The sequence below is a fragment of the Canis lupus genome, chromosome 7 (genome assembly GCF_003254725.2).
Source record: "Canis lupus dingo isolate Sandy chromosome 7, ASM325472v2, whole genome shotgun sequence".
NCBI lineage: Eukaryota > Metazoa > Chordata > Mammalia > Carnivora > Canidae > Canis > Canis lupus.
Window position 1 is genome coordinate 55,399,719 of NC_064249.1, and position 17,608 is coordinate 55,417,326.

The following is a 17,608-nucleotide window of genomic DNA, read 5'->3' on the forward strand; positions in this document are numbered from 1 at the left end:
CAAATTATATGAATATGCTTGAGTGACATTTCTGGTGTCAATGTCTGTCTATTATCTTACCGTAGCTTAGTCATGCTAAAAGCAGATACAGTCTCCTATGGAGATATGGAGTCAGGGAAGATTGCAGGAGAGTGATCTACCCCCTAATGGTTCTGTTTTCATCAGTTCTTACTTAGCTTCAAAATGTAATTGGAAATGAGGAATTTCAAAAGGGGTTGAATTTGAAACTTAGGAAAAGTGTATTTTAAATACCTCCTATAAGGCCAAGATGAAACATGTAAAATTTGATGATAGTCTTTTAACATAATGGCACTGTGATTTCATTATAATAGTATTGTATCTCTAAGCTTTGTGTCTCTCATTTATCAATTTCACATGTTTGCCCTAAGTTTTTATGTGTATATGTGTCATCTCACCAATGGGCAATTAGTAAGCCAGCAGGAAGTGAAGTAAGGGTGATTCATTTTTGAACTTAATTATTATCTTCCTTTAATATCATTTGAGTGCATTAATATAATATACAATAAAGGCATTAAGTAACCAAAGTTTTTTGAGAACAGACTTGCTATCCCATACTCAATTTACAAATTTGATTGGCTTTGCTATCATATTAGCTTTAATATAAAATTTTTCCTATAGTAGCTATGTTTTCTAGCACCCTGAAGGGTTATATTAGACCAGTTTATTTTGTGAATTCCTGCTATTTAAGGCTTTTTATATCAGTGGTTGGTTAAAGAAACTACACTATGAAATATTCACCTAATTCATTGAATATGTCATTCACTCATCTTGAATGACATAAAAACTGTATTCTGGAGCTGGTTTGTACTAGCTTAAGAGAGCTAATTGTTAGATTTTCAGGAATTTTACAAGCCATTAGTGAAGCAGCTATTAAGAAAAATTAAATGATATAGGCTTATTAAGTTATTTTATATTGAGGTGGTAGATACTCAGAATGTATCACTACTTAATTATTTTATTATTATTCATATTCTTAAGGTAGTTTTTCTGGTCTATAGTATCAGTATGGTGAAAATACCACATACTGGTATACTGTTGTGCATCTCTTCCTAACTCTGGGCTCAGTGACCTCACATTGGTATCTTGAAATATGCCTTTATAGAAGTACTTACACCACAAAAATCAGCAAATACCACAGATCAGAGTTGGATTTATTGTTTTGTTTATTGTCATAGTGCTGAAGCTGAAAGAGGTTTCAGTTTAATACAATTTATACAAGGGAGAAATAGTACAACAGTAGAGTACATACCATATTAAATTACAAAAAAACTTATTAGGAAGAAGTCTGCAATGAAATTCCATTTGACATATCATAGTTCAATTAAAATAATAGGCTGGTTTGCTGAGCAAGAGTTCAACACAAGTCAAAAGCATTCTGGGAGAATTAGTTGTATATATGGAATTTACAATAAAAAGTACATATTTTGCTATTATTTATAAATTATAAAAATAAATAAATAAATAAATTATATGCTACACATCTTTATATTATTGCAATTTATAAAAACCTTATATACTCTGGGGGAGATAGTTGGTAAACATATACCAGCACATCACGCTAAGCCTTGCTGTTTGAGCCGTTCCCATTTCCACTCTATGTTTATGGGTTTGTAGACTGTTGAAATTGGATGGTATGAACTCCTTTTTTATCTTTGAAATTAAAATCTATGTTGTCACAAATGGCAATATGGTATTATGTTAAGTGAAATAAGTCAGACTGAGAAGGACAGATACCATATAATTTCATTCATACAGAATCTATAAAACAAAAAATAATGAATATGCAAACAAAAAGCAGAATCAGACCTATAAATATGGAGAACAAACAGGTGATTGACAAAAGGAAGAGGTTAGAGAGATGGCCTAAATGGGTAAAGAAGAGTGGAAGATATACATTTCCAGTTAGAGAATGAATAAGTCATAGGAATAAAAGGTCCAGCATAGGGAATATAGTCAGTGATAGTGTAATAGCATTGTACGGTGACAGATGGTAGCTACACTGGTGGTGAGCATAGCGTAATATAGAGAAGTTGAATCATGTTGTCACCTGAAACTGATGTAATATTGTCTGTCACCCACAGCCAAAATTTTTTAAAAATTTAAAAATACATATTTAAAAAAATAAAATAAAATGAAAAAGAAAGAAAATCCAAAACTATTGGAGACCACACATTGCAATGGCTTTTTAGGGATAAAACACACACCATGCAATTCATCCATGGAAACGCACAATTTAATGTTTTAGTGTATTCACAGGATGCAAAACCATCACCATCATCTAATTTTAGAACATTTTTACCTCTTCCATAAGCCACTTTATACCCATTAGTAGTGAATCCCCATATACCCATCTCTCTAGTTCAAAGTATTCAGTAATCTACGTTTATAAATTTGGCTTTTCTGAACATTTCAAATAAGAATCAAACAATATGTGTCTTTTTATGTGTCTGGCTTCTTTCACTTAGGTTTATGTTCTGAGGATTCATCCATGGGATAGCACAAATCAGTACTCTATCCCTTTTTATAACAGAGTAACAGTCCTTTGTATGGTTATACCATATTTTATTTATATATTCAGTTCAGGGGCATTTTAATTGTTTCTACTTTTTAAGGCTATAACTAATATATTGCTGTATTTTGTACAATTTATTTTGTGTGGTTGTATTTAATTTATCTTGAATATATACATACTAAGGGATTATTAGGTCATATGATAAGTCTGTGTTAAATTTTCAGGTTACTAGCAAACTTTCTAAAGCACCTGCATCATTTTGCATTTCTATCAGCAATGTATGAGAGTTCTAAGTTCTCCATCTTTGTCTATACTTATTTTTGTTTATTGCAATCCTAGTCAATGTGAAGTAGTATCTCATTAAAATTTTGATTTACATTTCCCTGATTACTAAATATGTTGATCATCTTTTCTTGTGCTTATTTGCCACTTGAACATCTTCTTTGGAGAAAATGTTTACTCAAAATATTTATAATTTTTTTGTTTTAGGTATACAACATAATGATTATGATATAGATATATAATGATTATGTGATTATAATGATTATATATAATGATATTTATATCAAAATGATCATCACAATAAGTCTAGTTAACATCCACCACCATGCATAGTTACAAATCATATTTTTTTGTGATAGAAGATCTTAGTAATTTCAAATATGTAATACAGTATTTTTATCTATAGTAACCATGACATATATTACATCCCCAGGATTTATTTATTTTATAACTGGAAGTGTACACCTTTGAAATTTTTTTTAATAATAAATTTATTTTTTATTGGTGTTCAATTTGCCAACATACAGAATAACACCCAGTGCTCATCCGGTCAAGTGCCCCCCTTCAGTGCCCGTCACCCATTCACCCCCACCCCCCCGCCCTCCTCCCCTTCCACCACCCCTAGTTCGTTTCCCAGAGTTAGGAGTCTTTATGTTCTGTCTCCCTTTCTGATATTTCCTACCCACTTCTTCTCCCTTCCCTTCTATTCCCTTTCACTATTATTTATATTCCCCAAATGAATGAGACCATATAATGTTTGTCCTACTCCGATTGACTTATTTCACTCAGCATAATACCCTCCAGTTCCATCTACGTCGAAGCAAATGGTGGGTATTTGTCGTTTCTAATGGCTGAGTAATATTCTATTGTATACACAGACCACATCTTCTTTATCCATTCATCTTTCAATGGACACCGAGGCTCCTTCCACAGTTTGGCTATTGTGGCCATTGCTGCTATAAACATCGGGGTGCAGGTGTTCCGGCGTTTCATTGCATCTGTATCTTTGGGGTAAATCCCCAACAGTGCAATTGCTGGGTCGTAGGGCAGGTCTATTTTTAACTCTTTGAGGAACCTCCACACAGTTTTCCAGAGTGGCTGCACCAGTGCACATTCCCACCAACAGTGTAAGAGGGTTCCTCTTTCTCCGCATCCTCTCCAACATTTGTGGTTTCCTGCCTTGTTAATTTTCCCCATTCTCACTGGTGTGAGGTGGTATCTCATTGTGTTTTTGATTTGTATTTCCCTGATGGCAAGTGATGCAGAGCATTTTCTCATGTGCGTGTTGGCCATGTCTATGTCTTCCTCTGTGAGATTTCTCTTCATGTCTTTTGCCCATTTCATGATTGGATTGTTTGTTTCTATGGTGTTGAGTTTAGTAAGTTCTTTATAGATCTTGGAAACTAGCCCTTTATCTGATACGTCATTTGCAAATATCTTCTCCCATTTTGTAGCTCGTCTTTGAGTTTTGTTGACTGTATCCTTTGCTGTGCAAAAGCTTCTTATCTTGATGAAGTCTCAATAGTTCATTTTTGCTTTTGTTTCTTTTGCCTTCGTGGATGTTTCTTGTAAGAAGTTACTGTGGCTGAGTTCAAAAAGGGTGTTGCCTGTGTTCTTCTCTAGGATTTTGATGGAATCTTGTCTCACATTTAGATCTTTCATCCATTTTGAGTTTATCTTTTACACCTCCAAACTTATACTTTTATACCTTTACCCATTTTATCCACTTCCTACCTCTTGACTCTGGCAACCATCAATCTCTTTCCCTATCTGTGAGTTTGTTTTTTTAATTTGTTTGCTTGTTTTTTAAAATTCCACATATAAGTGAAATCATATGGTATTAGTCTTTGTCTTATTTCTCTTAGCATAATCCCCTTACAGTCCATCCAGGCTACTGCAAATTACAGAATTTCCTTCCTTTTTGTGACTGAATAATATTCCTGCCTGTGTGTGTGTGTGTGTGTGCGCACACGCACATGCATGCACGTGCATAATGCCACAATTATGTGGTAGCACAATATGTGGCATATATATATACATGACCACAGTTTCTTTATTCATTCATTCATCAACAGATACTTAGGTTGCTTTCATGTCTTAGCTATTGTAAATAATGCTGCGATGAAAATGGAGGTGCACGTATCTTTTAGAGTTAGTGTTTTTGCTTTCTTTGGATAAGTCCAGAAGTGCAATAAAGATCATATAGTAGTTCTATTTTTAATGTTTTGAGGAATTGCTGTACTGTTTTTCATAGTTCTGCACAGGTTACATTCCCACCAGTCGTGTGTAAGGAAGGGCTCCCTTTTTTCCTTATGCTTACCAACACTTGTAATATCTTGTCCCTTTGATATAGCCATTCTAACTGGTATGAAGTGATATCTCATTGTGGTTTTGATTTGCATTTACCTGATGGTTAGTGATGTTGGGCACCTTTTCATGGGTGCGTCCTTTGGGAAAGCTATTGAGTTGAATGTGCTCTTTATAAATTTTAGATATTAACACCCTATCAGATATGTGATTTTTCAAGTGTTTCCATCCATTTCTGTGGGTTGTCATTTCATTTTTTTTGGAAGGTGTCATTTTCAGCATGAAAAAATTTAATTTTAATGTCATTCTACTTATTTGTCTTTTGTTGCTTTTACTTTGGGTTTTATAACTGAGAGGACCTTGCCTTACTCAACGTTAAAAACATTTACTCCTATATGTTTCTTTTAATAATTTTAAGTTATAGCTTCTACATTTAGATCTATGATGCATTTTGACTTAATTTTTATGTATAGGGTGAGGTAAGGATTCTACTTCTTTCTTTTGCATGTGGGTATACAGTTGTCCCAGTACCATTTGTTGAAAAGACTATTTTTTCCCCACTGCATTGTCAACAAGACACTCATGTTGAAAATGAATGGAAAATAAGCATAAGGATTTATCTCTGGAATCTCAATTCTATTCATTGATCTATCTATTCTTATGCCCAGTACCATGCTATTATGTAAGATTTATAGTAAGTTTTTAAATAAAGAGATCTCCACATTTCTTCTTTTAAATGATTATTTTGGCTATGTTCAGTATCTTGCATATACATGTTGAATTTTAATTTGTTTATGTCTGCAAAAAAAAGCTAGCTAGAGCTTTTAAATAGGGATTATATTGATTTTGTAAATAAGTTTTTAGAATATTACTGTCTTAACAATATTAAGCCTCTGGTCTGAGAACATAGGATGTCTCTCCATTTATTTAGATCATTAAACATTTTTTTACAACATTTTGTAGATTTCACATACAAGTCTTGTACTTTTTTTTGTTAACTTTATACCTAAATGTATACCTTGTAGTCTAGTTTGCTTGTTTGTTTGTTTATGTATTTATGAGAGACAGAAAATGCATGAGCAGGGTAAAAAGGGGCAGAGGAAGAGGGGGAGAGAGAGAGAGAGTCTTAAGCAGGCTCCATGCCCAGCATGAAGCCTGAAATGACCCTAAGATCATGACCTGAGACAAAATCAATAGATTCTTAACTGACTGAGCCACACAGGCAACCCCGTATGTGAATTTTTAGATGCCATTGTAAATCAAATTATTTTTCTAAATTCATCTTTGAATTTTTTATTGCTAATTAAAAGAAATACAATTGTTTTTTGTTATTGATTTTAAACCTTAATTTTGCTGAGCTCACTTAGAGTAATAGTTATTTGGTGGCTTTCATAGAATTTTCTACATACAAGGTTATGTCATAGAAAAAGAGAGGTTTTCTTCCTCCTTTTCAATCTAGATGCTCTTTTTTCCCTCTTTCTTCCTTACTTTCTTCTTTCTTTCTTCCTTTTCTTTTTTCTTTTTCTTTCTCCGCCCCCCTTTTTTTTGTCTGATTCCCCTGACTAGTACTTTCAGTAAAATGCTAAAAAGAAGTGTCTAGAGCAGACATTCTTGTTTTACTCCTGTCCTCAGGGGGAAGGCATTAAGTCTTTCATCATTAAGTAAGATATTAGTTGTGGGGCTTTTGTAGATGTACTTTATCATATTGAGAAAATTCCTTTCTATTTCTAATTCACTAAGGCCTTTTCTTAGGAAAGTATGTTAGCTTTTGTCAAATGCTTTTTCTGTAACTAGTGAGGTGATTATATGCTTTTTGCCTATTATTCTTTTTTTTAAATTTTTTAAATTTTTATTTATTTATGATAGTCACAGAGAGAGAGAGAGAGAGAGAGAGAGAGAGGCAGAGACACAGGCAGAGGGAGAAGCAGGCTCCATGCACCGGGAGCCTGACGTGGGATTCGATCCCGGGTCTCCAGGATCACGCCCTGGGCCAAAGGCAGGCGCCAAACCGCTGCGCCACCCAAGGATCCCTTGCCTATTATTCTTTAATCTTGTGTATCACATTAATTAGTTTTCATATATTTAATCAACCTTGTATTCCTAGGATTATCCTATTTGGTTATGGTATGTAATAATTTATATATATGTAATAGTTTATATATATGTATACATATGTATATATATGTATATGTGCATATATATATATTATTAGATTTGGTTTGCCAAGATTTTGTTGGAGTTTTTTACGTCTATATTCATAAAATATATTGGTCCATAGTTTTCCTTTCTTGTAATACATTTGACTTTGGTATAAGGGTAAGTCTGGCTTTATAGAATGATTTGGGAAATGTCTCTCTGTCTCTCTCTCTTTTTTTTTGGGGGGGGGTGAAATTTAGTGATAAATTGGCCTTCCTTCTTGAATGTTTGGTCCAATGAAACCCATTAGGCCCAAGCTTTTCTTTGTAAGAATTTTTTTTTTTAATTACTAATTTTGTCTCTTTCACTTGTGAAAGACCTATTCAAATTTTCTACTTTTTTGGGGTACCTGGGTGGCTCAATAGTTAAGCATCTGCCTTTAGCTCAGGGTGTGATCCTGGGATTCTGGGATTGAGTCCCACATCTAGCTCCCCACAGGGAGCCTGCTTCTCCTTCTGCCTATGCCTCTTTCTCTGTGTCTCTCATGAATAAATAAATAAAATCTTTAAAAATTTTTTTCACTTTTTTCAATTTTAATAATTTGTATCTTTCTAGAAATTATTCATTTTATATAGTTACTTATCATACAATTGTTTATACTCTTTTTTATAATCCTTTTTTTTTTTAAGATCAGGAGTGCTGTTCCTTCTTTCATTCTTTCTGGTTTTAGCAATTTATGTCTTCTCTCTTTTAATCTTGGTCAATACAGCTAAAGTTTTGTCTTTAAAATTTTTTCAAACTTGCACTTTGGTCTTGCTGATTTTGTCCATTGTTTTCTATTCTCTATTTAATTTATTTTTCCTCATTAAAAATATTTCCTTCCTTCTGCTTGGTTTACCCTTTTTCTAGTTCTATAAGGTAAAAAGATCTTATTTTTTAAAATACACTCAGTTATAAATTCCTTTGAAGAACTGTTTTCGGGATCTTGTGTTTTTGTTTCTATTTATCTCAACGTATATTTTAATTTTTCTTTTGACTTCTCTGACTCATTGGCTTTGAGAAGTGTGTTGTTTCATTTCTTCATCTTTGTAGATTTTCCTATTTTCCTTCAGTCATTGATTTGTAATTTAGTTCCATATTGATCAGAAAACATATAAAGCATATTTCAATCCCTTACATTTTATTGAGACTACTTTTATGCTGAAGATATGGTCTATTATGGAGAATATTCTGTTTCTGTTGTGTGGGTTGTTCTATGTTTGTCTATTTTTTATACTGTTGTTCAGTCTTCTTTTCCTTGGTTACATTCTCCCTTATTATTCTATTTTTGAAAATAGAGCTTTGACGTCTCTAACTATTATTGTTAATTTCTCCGGTTACTTCTTTCAGTTTTTGCTAATTCAATGCATGTGCATGCATACCCTACTTGGAATTGACCTTTTTATTATTATAAAATGTTCCTCTATGTTGTTAGTAACATTTGTTTTTGGTTTAAACTCTGTCCTCTAATTCTGATATAGCTATTCCAGCTCTTTTTGTTGTTGTTGTTCTTAATTGCATAATGTAGCTTTTCATCTTCATCCTATCTGCGTCTTTAAAAAATAAAAGATTTGATTGATTGATTTATGTATTTAGAGAGTGTGAGTGGGGAGAGGGGTGGAGAGAGAGAAAATCTTAAGCAGACTCTACCCATCTCACAACCCTGAGATCATGACCTGAGCCAAAACTAAGAGTCAGATGCTTAGCTGACTGAGCCACCCAGGCACTCTCTATCTGCATCTTTGAACTGAAATTGTGTCTCCTTTAGCTAACATATACTAGGATCTTATTTATAATTAATTCTTTTTGTTTAGATTCCTTAGTCCATTCATATTTAATGATATTGATGTAATTGGATTTATATTGGTGACTTTGCTTTATTACCTCTATCTCTCATGTCTCTTTTCCTTTATTTATCCTTTGTTGGCTCCTTTCTATATTAAGTACATATTTTCCCTTGTAAAATAGTAATTCCTTTAATGATTTTAGATAATATATTTTTTAATTGGGGGGTTACTTTAGGAATTACAATATACATTTTAACTTATCAGAATCTACTTTAGATATATACTGATTTAGTTATAATCCAATATAGAAACTTTACTCCTAAAGAGCTCAATTTTCTCACTTTTTAATTCTATGATTTATGCATGTAATATATAGATATATCAATAATCTCCCAATATTATAATGTCATAATTATTCATACACTGTTATGTATTTCAAAGAGTTAAGAGAAGGAAGTAGGAAAATCTATAGTTATAGAGCTTTTAATGTTAACCTTATTAACTTTTTTGATTCTCTTTCTTTCTACATATGGATTTGATTTATTATTGTTATTTCTTTATTCTAGACTCCAGTATAGCTCTGTTACTGACTCTTTTGTGCTTTAGTTGTCAAATATGTTACATTTATGTATGTTATTATACCAGTAATACAATTATTTACATATTATTTTAATCATTTGCCTTTTAAATCAAGCAGTTAACAAAGCATCAGTATTCAAGGTGAACATTTAGATAACCTTTAATCTTTCTTGTCCTCTAGTATTGTAATTACATATCTTGCTATGTTTAATTGCAACCGTAGATTATTTCAGCTCTACTATGGGTTAAAAGGCTTTTGTGGAATCCTTGTAAAATAACCAGCAGGTATATCTGTGTAGGATATGTCCAAGTGTATTCTTAGGGTAAATAATATTTTCTTTTTTTCACAAAAACTGTATGTTACTCAGCTTTTGTAATTACTACGAGTCTTTGGGAAGGTTGCATAACTTCTGAGTATTAGTGTTCTCATCTCAAGAGATGATTATGGAAATTTAAAGATAACATTTGAAAATTCTTTAAGGTGTTGGTTCACAAAAATGAGACACACACATTTGGAACTGTTAAATTAATCTTATTATCAGTGATAGTAAGAAGATATAAGTTGTGCTGTCTGTATTTTTTCCCTTATGGCAATGTGCCTGTTATATATTTTGTCTTAATGATATGGACCTGGCTCCCCTCTTGCAACACATAGTTGACTATTTTTGGTAACTGAGGAAAGATTGTAGGTTAATAAAGAAAAAAATAAATAAAAATGACTCAATTATTACCTTTAAAAAAAGAATAGGTAATTATATTTGGCATGTTTCTATTTTTTATTATTTATTTTTTTTATGTTTACTTCCTTTACTGAAGCTCTTAGTATTTTTTTTTAAGATTTTATTTATTTATTCATGAGAGACACAGAGAGAGAGATTGGCAGAGACACAGGAGGAGGGAGAAACAGGCTCCATGCAGGGAGCCTGATGTGGGACTCGATCCTGGGTCTCCAGGATTATACCCTGGGCTGAAGTCGGTGCTAAACTGCTGAGCCACCCGGGTTGCCCAGCTCTTAGTATTTACATCTGGATTTGAATTACTGCTTGATGTCACTTACCACTTACTTTTATTCTGGAAAATTTTTCTTTTACTATTTATTATGAGGCATGTCTACAGCATTGAATGGTTACTGGGGTTTCCTCAATAGTTGATGAGTTATTTATCTCTTGTTGTTTTTGAGATTTTATCTTTGGCATTTAACTATCATGTGTCTGTTTGTGAATGTCTTTCTTTTTATGATATTTGAAGTATGATTTTTAAAGGTTTTTAAAGGTTTTTTTTTTTTTTTTTTTTTTTTTTTTTTTTTTTTTTTTTTTTGAGAGAGAAAGAGAAGAGAGAGAGAGAGGCATAAGCAGTGAGGAGTTAGGAGGGAGAAGGAGAAGCAGACTGCTGAGCAGGGAGCCTGATGCTGACAGATCTCAGAACCCTGAGATCATGACCTAAGCTGAAGGCAGACACTTAACCAGTTAAGCCACCTGGGTGCCCCATAGTATTTGAAGTATGCTAAGCTCCAAGCTCTTTGAATACATTTCTTCTATTTCCTAAAGGGCTTTATTACTCCTTGTTTTCTTCCCACAAATACTTTGTGGGAAGTACAATTCCCACAAATACTTTGTGGTCAATACAGTTTGACCTTGTTATAGGCCCAACCCCTGAAGGCTTTTTTGAGTTTTAATAAGAGTATGGATGTGAATTGAGCTTAGTCACAATTGCAAGTAAGCAGGGCCACATGACAGAAGGCTAACATTATTTCCCTTCCCCAAAATATATGATTTCAATCTTATCTTGATTAACACTGAATTTATGATTTCCTGAAAGAAAATGGACTATTAACCACTGATAATGAAACATTTCCAATATATGTTCCCAGAGCACAACTTGTATCTTTTGAACTCTAATTCATACTTCGTGTAGTTAAATACGGCCATCTAACAATTTTAAGTTCTGGAGCACATGATTAGTTAAGTGTCTAACTCTTGATTTCAGCTCAGGTCATGATCTCAGGATTATGAGATTGAGCCCCGCTTGGGCTCTATGCTGGGTGCAGAGCCTGCTTAAGATTCTCTCTCTGTGTCTCCCCCTTACCTTCACCTCCCCACCCCTCACCCCCCATTTGTGTGCACCTTTCTCTCTCTCTCTCAAAAAAAAAAAAAAAAAAAAGATTTCAAGTTCTAATCCCTGGAATTTGTAACTGTTACCTTGTTTAGAAAAAGAGTCTTTGTATAGATGTAATTAAATTAAAGATATTGAGTGAAGAGATTACCGTGGATTATCTGGTTAGGCTGTAACTGCTCTCAGATAAAATGAGTCATTATAAGAGAAACACACAGAGGAAAGCTACACCAAAGAGGAGAAGGCAGTGTGAAATGGCCTCAAGCTATGGAATGCTAACAATCACAGGAACTGGAAGAGGCCAAGAATGGATTCACCCCTAGAGCTTTCAGAGAGTGCAGCTCTGCCAACATCTTTGAATTTCGATTTCTGGCCTCTAGGACTAGGAGAGCATAAATTTCTCTTGTTTATAAGCATTGAATTCTCTGTTTTGTTTATTTAATAATGTCTTTAACCCACTTTAATTTTGGAAAAGTAGTTTTTCTGGATATAGAATTCTGTTTTAGCAGTTTTTTTTTTTTATGTTCAACACTTTATATTGTACTATTGCCTTCTGACCTCCAATGTTTCTTTTGAGAAGTCAGCTGACCTTGGTAACCTCAACACAGTAGACTTTGGTCTTGGCAATATTTGGTCTTTCTGGGATACTTGCTGAAGGAATGAATAGTCTGTGATTCCTACATCACTCATAGTTTATTAACTATACAAAATTACAATATTTCTGGTTACCCAGCAAACTGAGAGGAAACTACAAATTTTATGAGTGGGAGAAAAGAAGACAAAATTTTGTGTTGATTTGCTAGTAGACAGAGTTAGAATTTGGATTTCTAGCCTAAGAACAGTAGATGTTCTCTGAGGAGTGGGGGGTAGGCCGGGGTGATTGAGTGATAGGCATCTCAAATGGTGCTTCCCAAGAACTCTACACTAAACTAGATAGTTTTTCAGGCTAGTCACAGCCATGCTTCATGCAGTTTCTCTGTACTTTGGCTACATATTGGTCTTGCATTACAAGGCAATAAGGGGTTATCAATGAGATGCAGTACAGAAGAGATGCCTCAAAATGTTAAAGGAGAGAAGTGAGAAAGGTCTATAATCTAATAACAAATCACATGCATCATAGGTAATTGTGAAAGAGTGCTTCAGATTTAACAGAGATGAGATACTGTGCAGTTTGACCTTACATACAACTCATAATATTTGAATATATATATTTATTTTAATATATAGTTATTTGAATATATATGTAGTTATGAAATATATTGTTATTTGAATATATATGGAGTTATTTAAATATATATATGTGTTTGTATATATATACATATATATATGAATATGTTGCCTCAGACAGTGCTACTTCTTTTTTTTTTTTAATAAAGATTTTATTTATTTATTTATTCATGAGAGAGACACAGAGAGAAGCAGAAACATAGGCAAAGGGAGAAGCAGGCTCCCTGCAGAGTCCAATGTGGGACTCAATCCCAGGACTCGAGGACCATGACCCAAGCCAAAGGCAGATACTCAACCATTGAGCCACCCAGGCGCCTAACACTGCTACTTCTGAGACTTATTATAAATCAGACAAAAAACAAAACCAAACTAAGAAAAAGTACTATATAACTTATTTTGAGTTTTGTAGTGAGCTCAGTCTTCTGGGACTTCTGTTCAAAGAGGCTTTTGCTGTTTGACTCATTTCATAATGATTTTGCTCAGATTAATCATCCTCTTATGCTGTGTATCAACATTAATGACTATGTCATGTTACTTCAGGTTATGCCTTAGGGTCCAAATAAGAACATTGTGTGTACATGCACATGCGTGCATGTCTGTGTTAGCAAACCGGAAACCCTTTCATATAAGATTAAATTTCTTTATTTTTTTGGCCTAATTCCTAATTTCTTATCTTTTTCTTATAAATTTCTTATTTTCTGTCATCTCTTGGAGCTTTTGGCTCTTTGCTCCACTTCCCACCACCACCACTATGGCTTATACCATGTGTGTATTCCCATTCACATCAAATTCTATTTCTTTCAAGAAGCTACTTCAGCCAGAGGTGATATCTTTATTCTTTGAACTCCTGTAGTATGTTGCTATATTTTTATCATGATTGTCACAATGACAAGAATTACCATTTGCCAAGTGTTCACTGTATGTCAACTGTTAGGTCACATCCTTTACCTATGTTATTGCATTTAATTCTTACAATTCTGGGAAGTAGACTCTACTATTTCTGTTTTCCAACTGAGAAAACTAAAATTTGAGAAGACTAGAATTTAGGGAAGTTTCAATGATTTGCACAAAACATACGATTTCTGAGTGGAGGATCCAAAGTTCACACCAAGATAATTTCTGTGATTCCTATTTTTAACCTTGAACAATTATTGTCCCCCAGTCCAATCTGACAGAATAGTAGATGCATTTTCTTTCTTAGATTATATGGTATTTAAGGATAGAGATTCCACATAATTTCTTTTCCTTTTCTAATAACAGCTACCAGTACCCAGAAATTCAATAAATATTGATTGGATGAATGAATATCTAGAATGAAATTGTTGTAATAAAAATTCCTAAGCTTTAAAATATATTTTGGAGTAATTTAATAAAGTTATACTGATGTCTACAAATAAGTCATGGTGGGTGGGTAAGCATGATCACTATGCCAAATATCTTTTTTCATGTTTCTTAAGGTTCTATATGTAAGTAATGTATGAAATGGTGCAGCATTCACTCACAATTTTTTAAAGTTTCCTATCTGGATGATTTGGTTCAATTTATCAAAAATGTTTTTGTTTAATTCACTCTGTGTGTTAACTTTATGTGTTAAATACACATTTCTTTATTAATTTTGTCTTTTTTTGGGGGGGTTTGTTTCCAGGATGGCGTAGGGGTAGATGAGAAGCTGTCTTTACGGCGGGTAGCTGTGGTTGAAGATTTCTTTGACATTATCTATTCGATGCATGTGGAAACAGGGCCAAATGGAGAACAAATTCGGAAACATGCTGGACAAAAGAGAACTTACAAAGCAGTAAGTTAAAAAAAAAAAAAAGAGAAAGGCATGCATTTTGAAATTTGATATTATGTATGTTTGTTGAAATTGGGTTAAATATTTATAAATATTCTATCTCTAGTATAAGTTAGACCATATCATGGTCATGCCCAACATTTAAACTATTATTATTGCTGATTCTGTTTTGGTCATATATTCACTAAGTCTGTTGCATATAATTTAAATCTGCCTCTAGCACTCTCATTTTGTTTTGTTTAAATATACATAAAAGGTGGTAGTCACAGTCAAATGCCCAAAAATGGGGAGATGTATTTATGTTATATATTCAGTATATATTCAAATCATAATATATGAATTATGGACTGGATATATGAACTTTCGTACTACCACTATAATCTTAATATTCCTTCCCCTTCAAATCATATTAGTATGTTCAGGTATTTCCTATTTAATCTTAAGTTCACATGGATAAGGAAATTTGATGTACTTTTCCTGTGTCACCTTATATTAAATACATTTGTCCTGAAGTGTATGCATTTCTTAGTTTTCCAGAATAGAGAATTAAAATATATGTGTTGTTTTCATAGATCCAATGCCCTTGAACATTTTAGAGTGAAAATATACAATGTTGTTATTGTAAATTATGTGGAAAACAGATTTCATTAACTTTCAGATATTGAAAAATATATATATTCTCAAAATGGAGTTATATATTATCTCTAAAGTTTCTAATTATATTTACAGTTTGACCTAGACACTTTAATCTAGCTTTTATTTAATCAAACATTTTATGAAATCATCTTATAGATATTTCATCCTTTCTAGGAAAATTGAACAGTAAATTATTCTTTTCCAATATGAGCAAAGTATACATCAGACGTGTTTTATCAGCAAACAGAATAATATCCTTTTTTAGAATTCTTATTGAACTTTGCTTTTGGCTACCTTTTTATTGACTGTTTTCAGCTATATTGATATACAATATCAGTCTGGATCCATTTTTTTTTCAGATACAGAAAAATGTGTGAAATGCTCAAAGTTTCAAATACAGGTACATATGTTTGAAAATTAGCTACTGAGCATAAGAAATAGCTTCTTTTCCATAACTATTTTTTGCTATATTTCCAGGGTCATATTGAATCTTTGTAGTTGCATAATAACCCCTAATACATGTTGTATTTATCTCTCCTTCTCTATGGTTTTGTTTCTTGGCTGTTTCCAAATTGCATGGTTTGTGGGCAGGCACTATTGTAAGTTTCCTTACATAATTCTGCCACATAAACTTTCTTTTGACTTACATATCCTAGGAGACATTCTTATCATAACTAATGACAATGGCCTAGCTTCTTAAGATATTTTTATGTAGACTAATATTACTGAACATACTCACTTTGCTTGTCTCCTAAGCTAGGGTTGTATCTTTGGATATTAACAAGAAAAATATATACATTGATCTACTAATTTCACTAACTGTATACTCTTATGATAATGCATTTTCATGAAATAGCTGCCTGAACTTGATAGAAAGAACTTTATAAGGTAGGAATGCAGAAGTTCAGCTGTGAAATGAAAAGAAACAAATGAACAAAAAAGTGGCTTCATTGTCAGTAGTAGTGTGGCAGCCAAATCTATTTAGGTGCCAAAAGCAATTCAAAATGATTGAATCTTTGGAATACATTTACTAGAGACCTTTAATTAAAATGGAAACATGACACAGACCCAACTCTGTCACCCTATTTTCTTAGGTGAAATGTAGGGAATGTGATCCATTGCCATTATGCATGCCAGACACTTCCAAAAAAATTGGTAAACATGTTTCCAACATATCTCATTTTGCATTAACGTTGTGAAGACATTTTCTGCATTTTGGGGTGGGAATACCAACTTTGGACATATAAGCAGCCCTGAAACATCCTTCATTGCCTCTTGAGAACATCCTATTTAAAGATCCTTTCCCAAGTTTATTATTAATTTACACATCTAAAGTACTTTCACCTTTTTCTAATATCATTAAGATTCTTTTTGGCATAATCTTTTGCCTTCTGGTACCTCATAATTGAATCCTAATAAAGAAGATTTTCCATTTTATTGAGTAATAATATATCATAGAAAAAAAACTGCTGCAATGCCAGCAGAACTGTACATATCACTCTACAATAGATTAAGTCTAATGTTAGCATTTCATAGAGATGTTCAACTAAATGGAGCATAAGACCAAATGCAATTTGAAATGGAATGGTTTAGTGGTATCAGGGCCCTAGACTGCTGGGTCAGTGTTTAGTTCTCAACACTAATGCTAGAATTGGCTAGTCATTGGTAGAATTAGCTTTATACCTATTGCAATTATAATGGTTCCCATGAAGTTTAAGATTTTTTTCCTACTTCTAACATTAGTTATAGTGCATGCATGATTATATTTATTGACCTTTTTCTCCCTTTTCCTACATGGCCAAGAAACCATACTTATACAACTAATCATTAAAGTGTTTCATATTGTTTTAATATTATTGATAGACTTAGTGGTCATTTTATTTACTTTGCCTTTTTTTGCAAATCTTTCTATGTTTTCACTCAGCAGGAAATGGTGGTCCTTTAATATTGGATTAACTTTTGAATGCTCTTTGTTTTTACCTATCTGCAGTATGTCATTCCTTGAAATATCTAGGCATTATACAACTTAACTATTATTGCAATCTGATCTGACCATAGATAAAATTGGAGGGTATGTATTCTACTACTGATGAACTCTTTAAAAATCCACATAAAATGACACATTTTAGGAATATGTAAAGGCTATCATAATTGTTTTGTTCAGTCTTTGGGGAATTC

The 17,608-nt window shown here is 32.9% G+C and overlaps 1 protein-coding gene across 13 annotated transcripts in view; it reads left to right on the top strand.

The window, feature by feature from the left end:
* Nucleotides 1–17,608, top strand: part of NOL4 (nucleolar protein 4) — a 522,070-nt gene that overhangs the window by 215,824 nt on the left and 288,638 nt on the right. For 11 of the 13 annotated variants that reach the window (XM_035719007.2, XM_049112792.1, XM_025429190.3 and 8 more), the window contains one exon: nt 14,648–14,797. In XM_035719007.2, the coding sequence (XP_035574900.1) occupies nt 14,726–14,797 (72 nt within the window). In that variant the 5' untranslated portion in view covers nt 14,648–14,725. Of the gene's footprint in view, nt 1–14,647; nt 14,798–15,767; nt 15,831–17,608 lie in introns of those variants that run through there. The other 2 variants (XM_035719010.2, XM_049112794.1) reach the window with 2 other exon arrangements.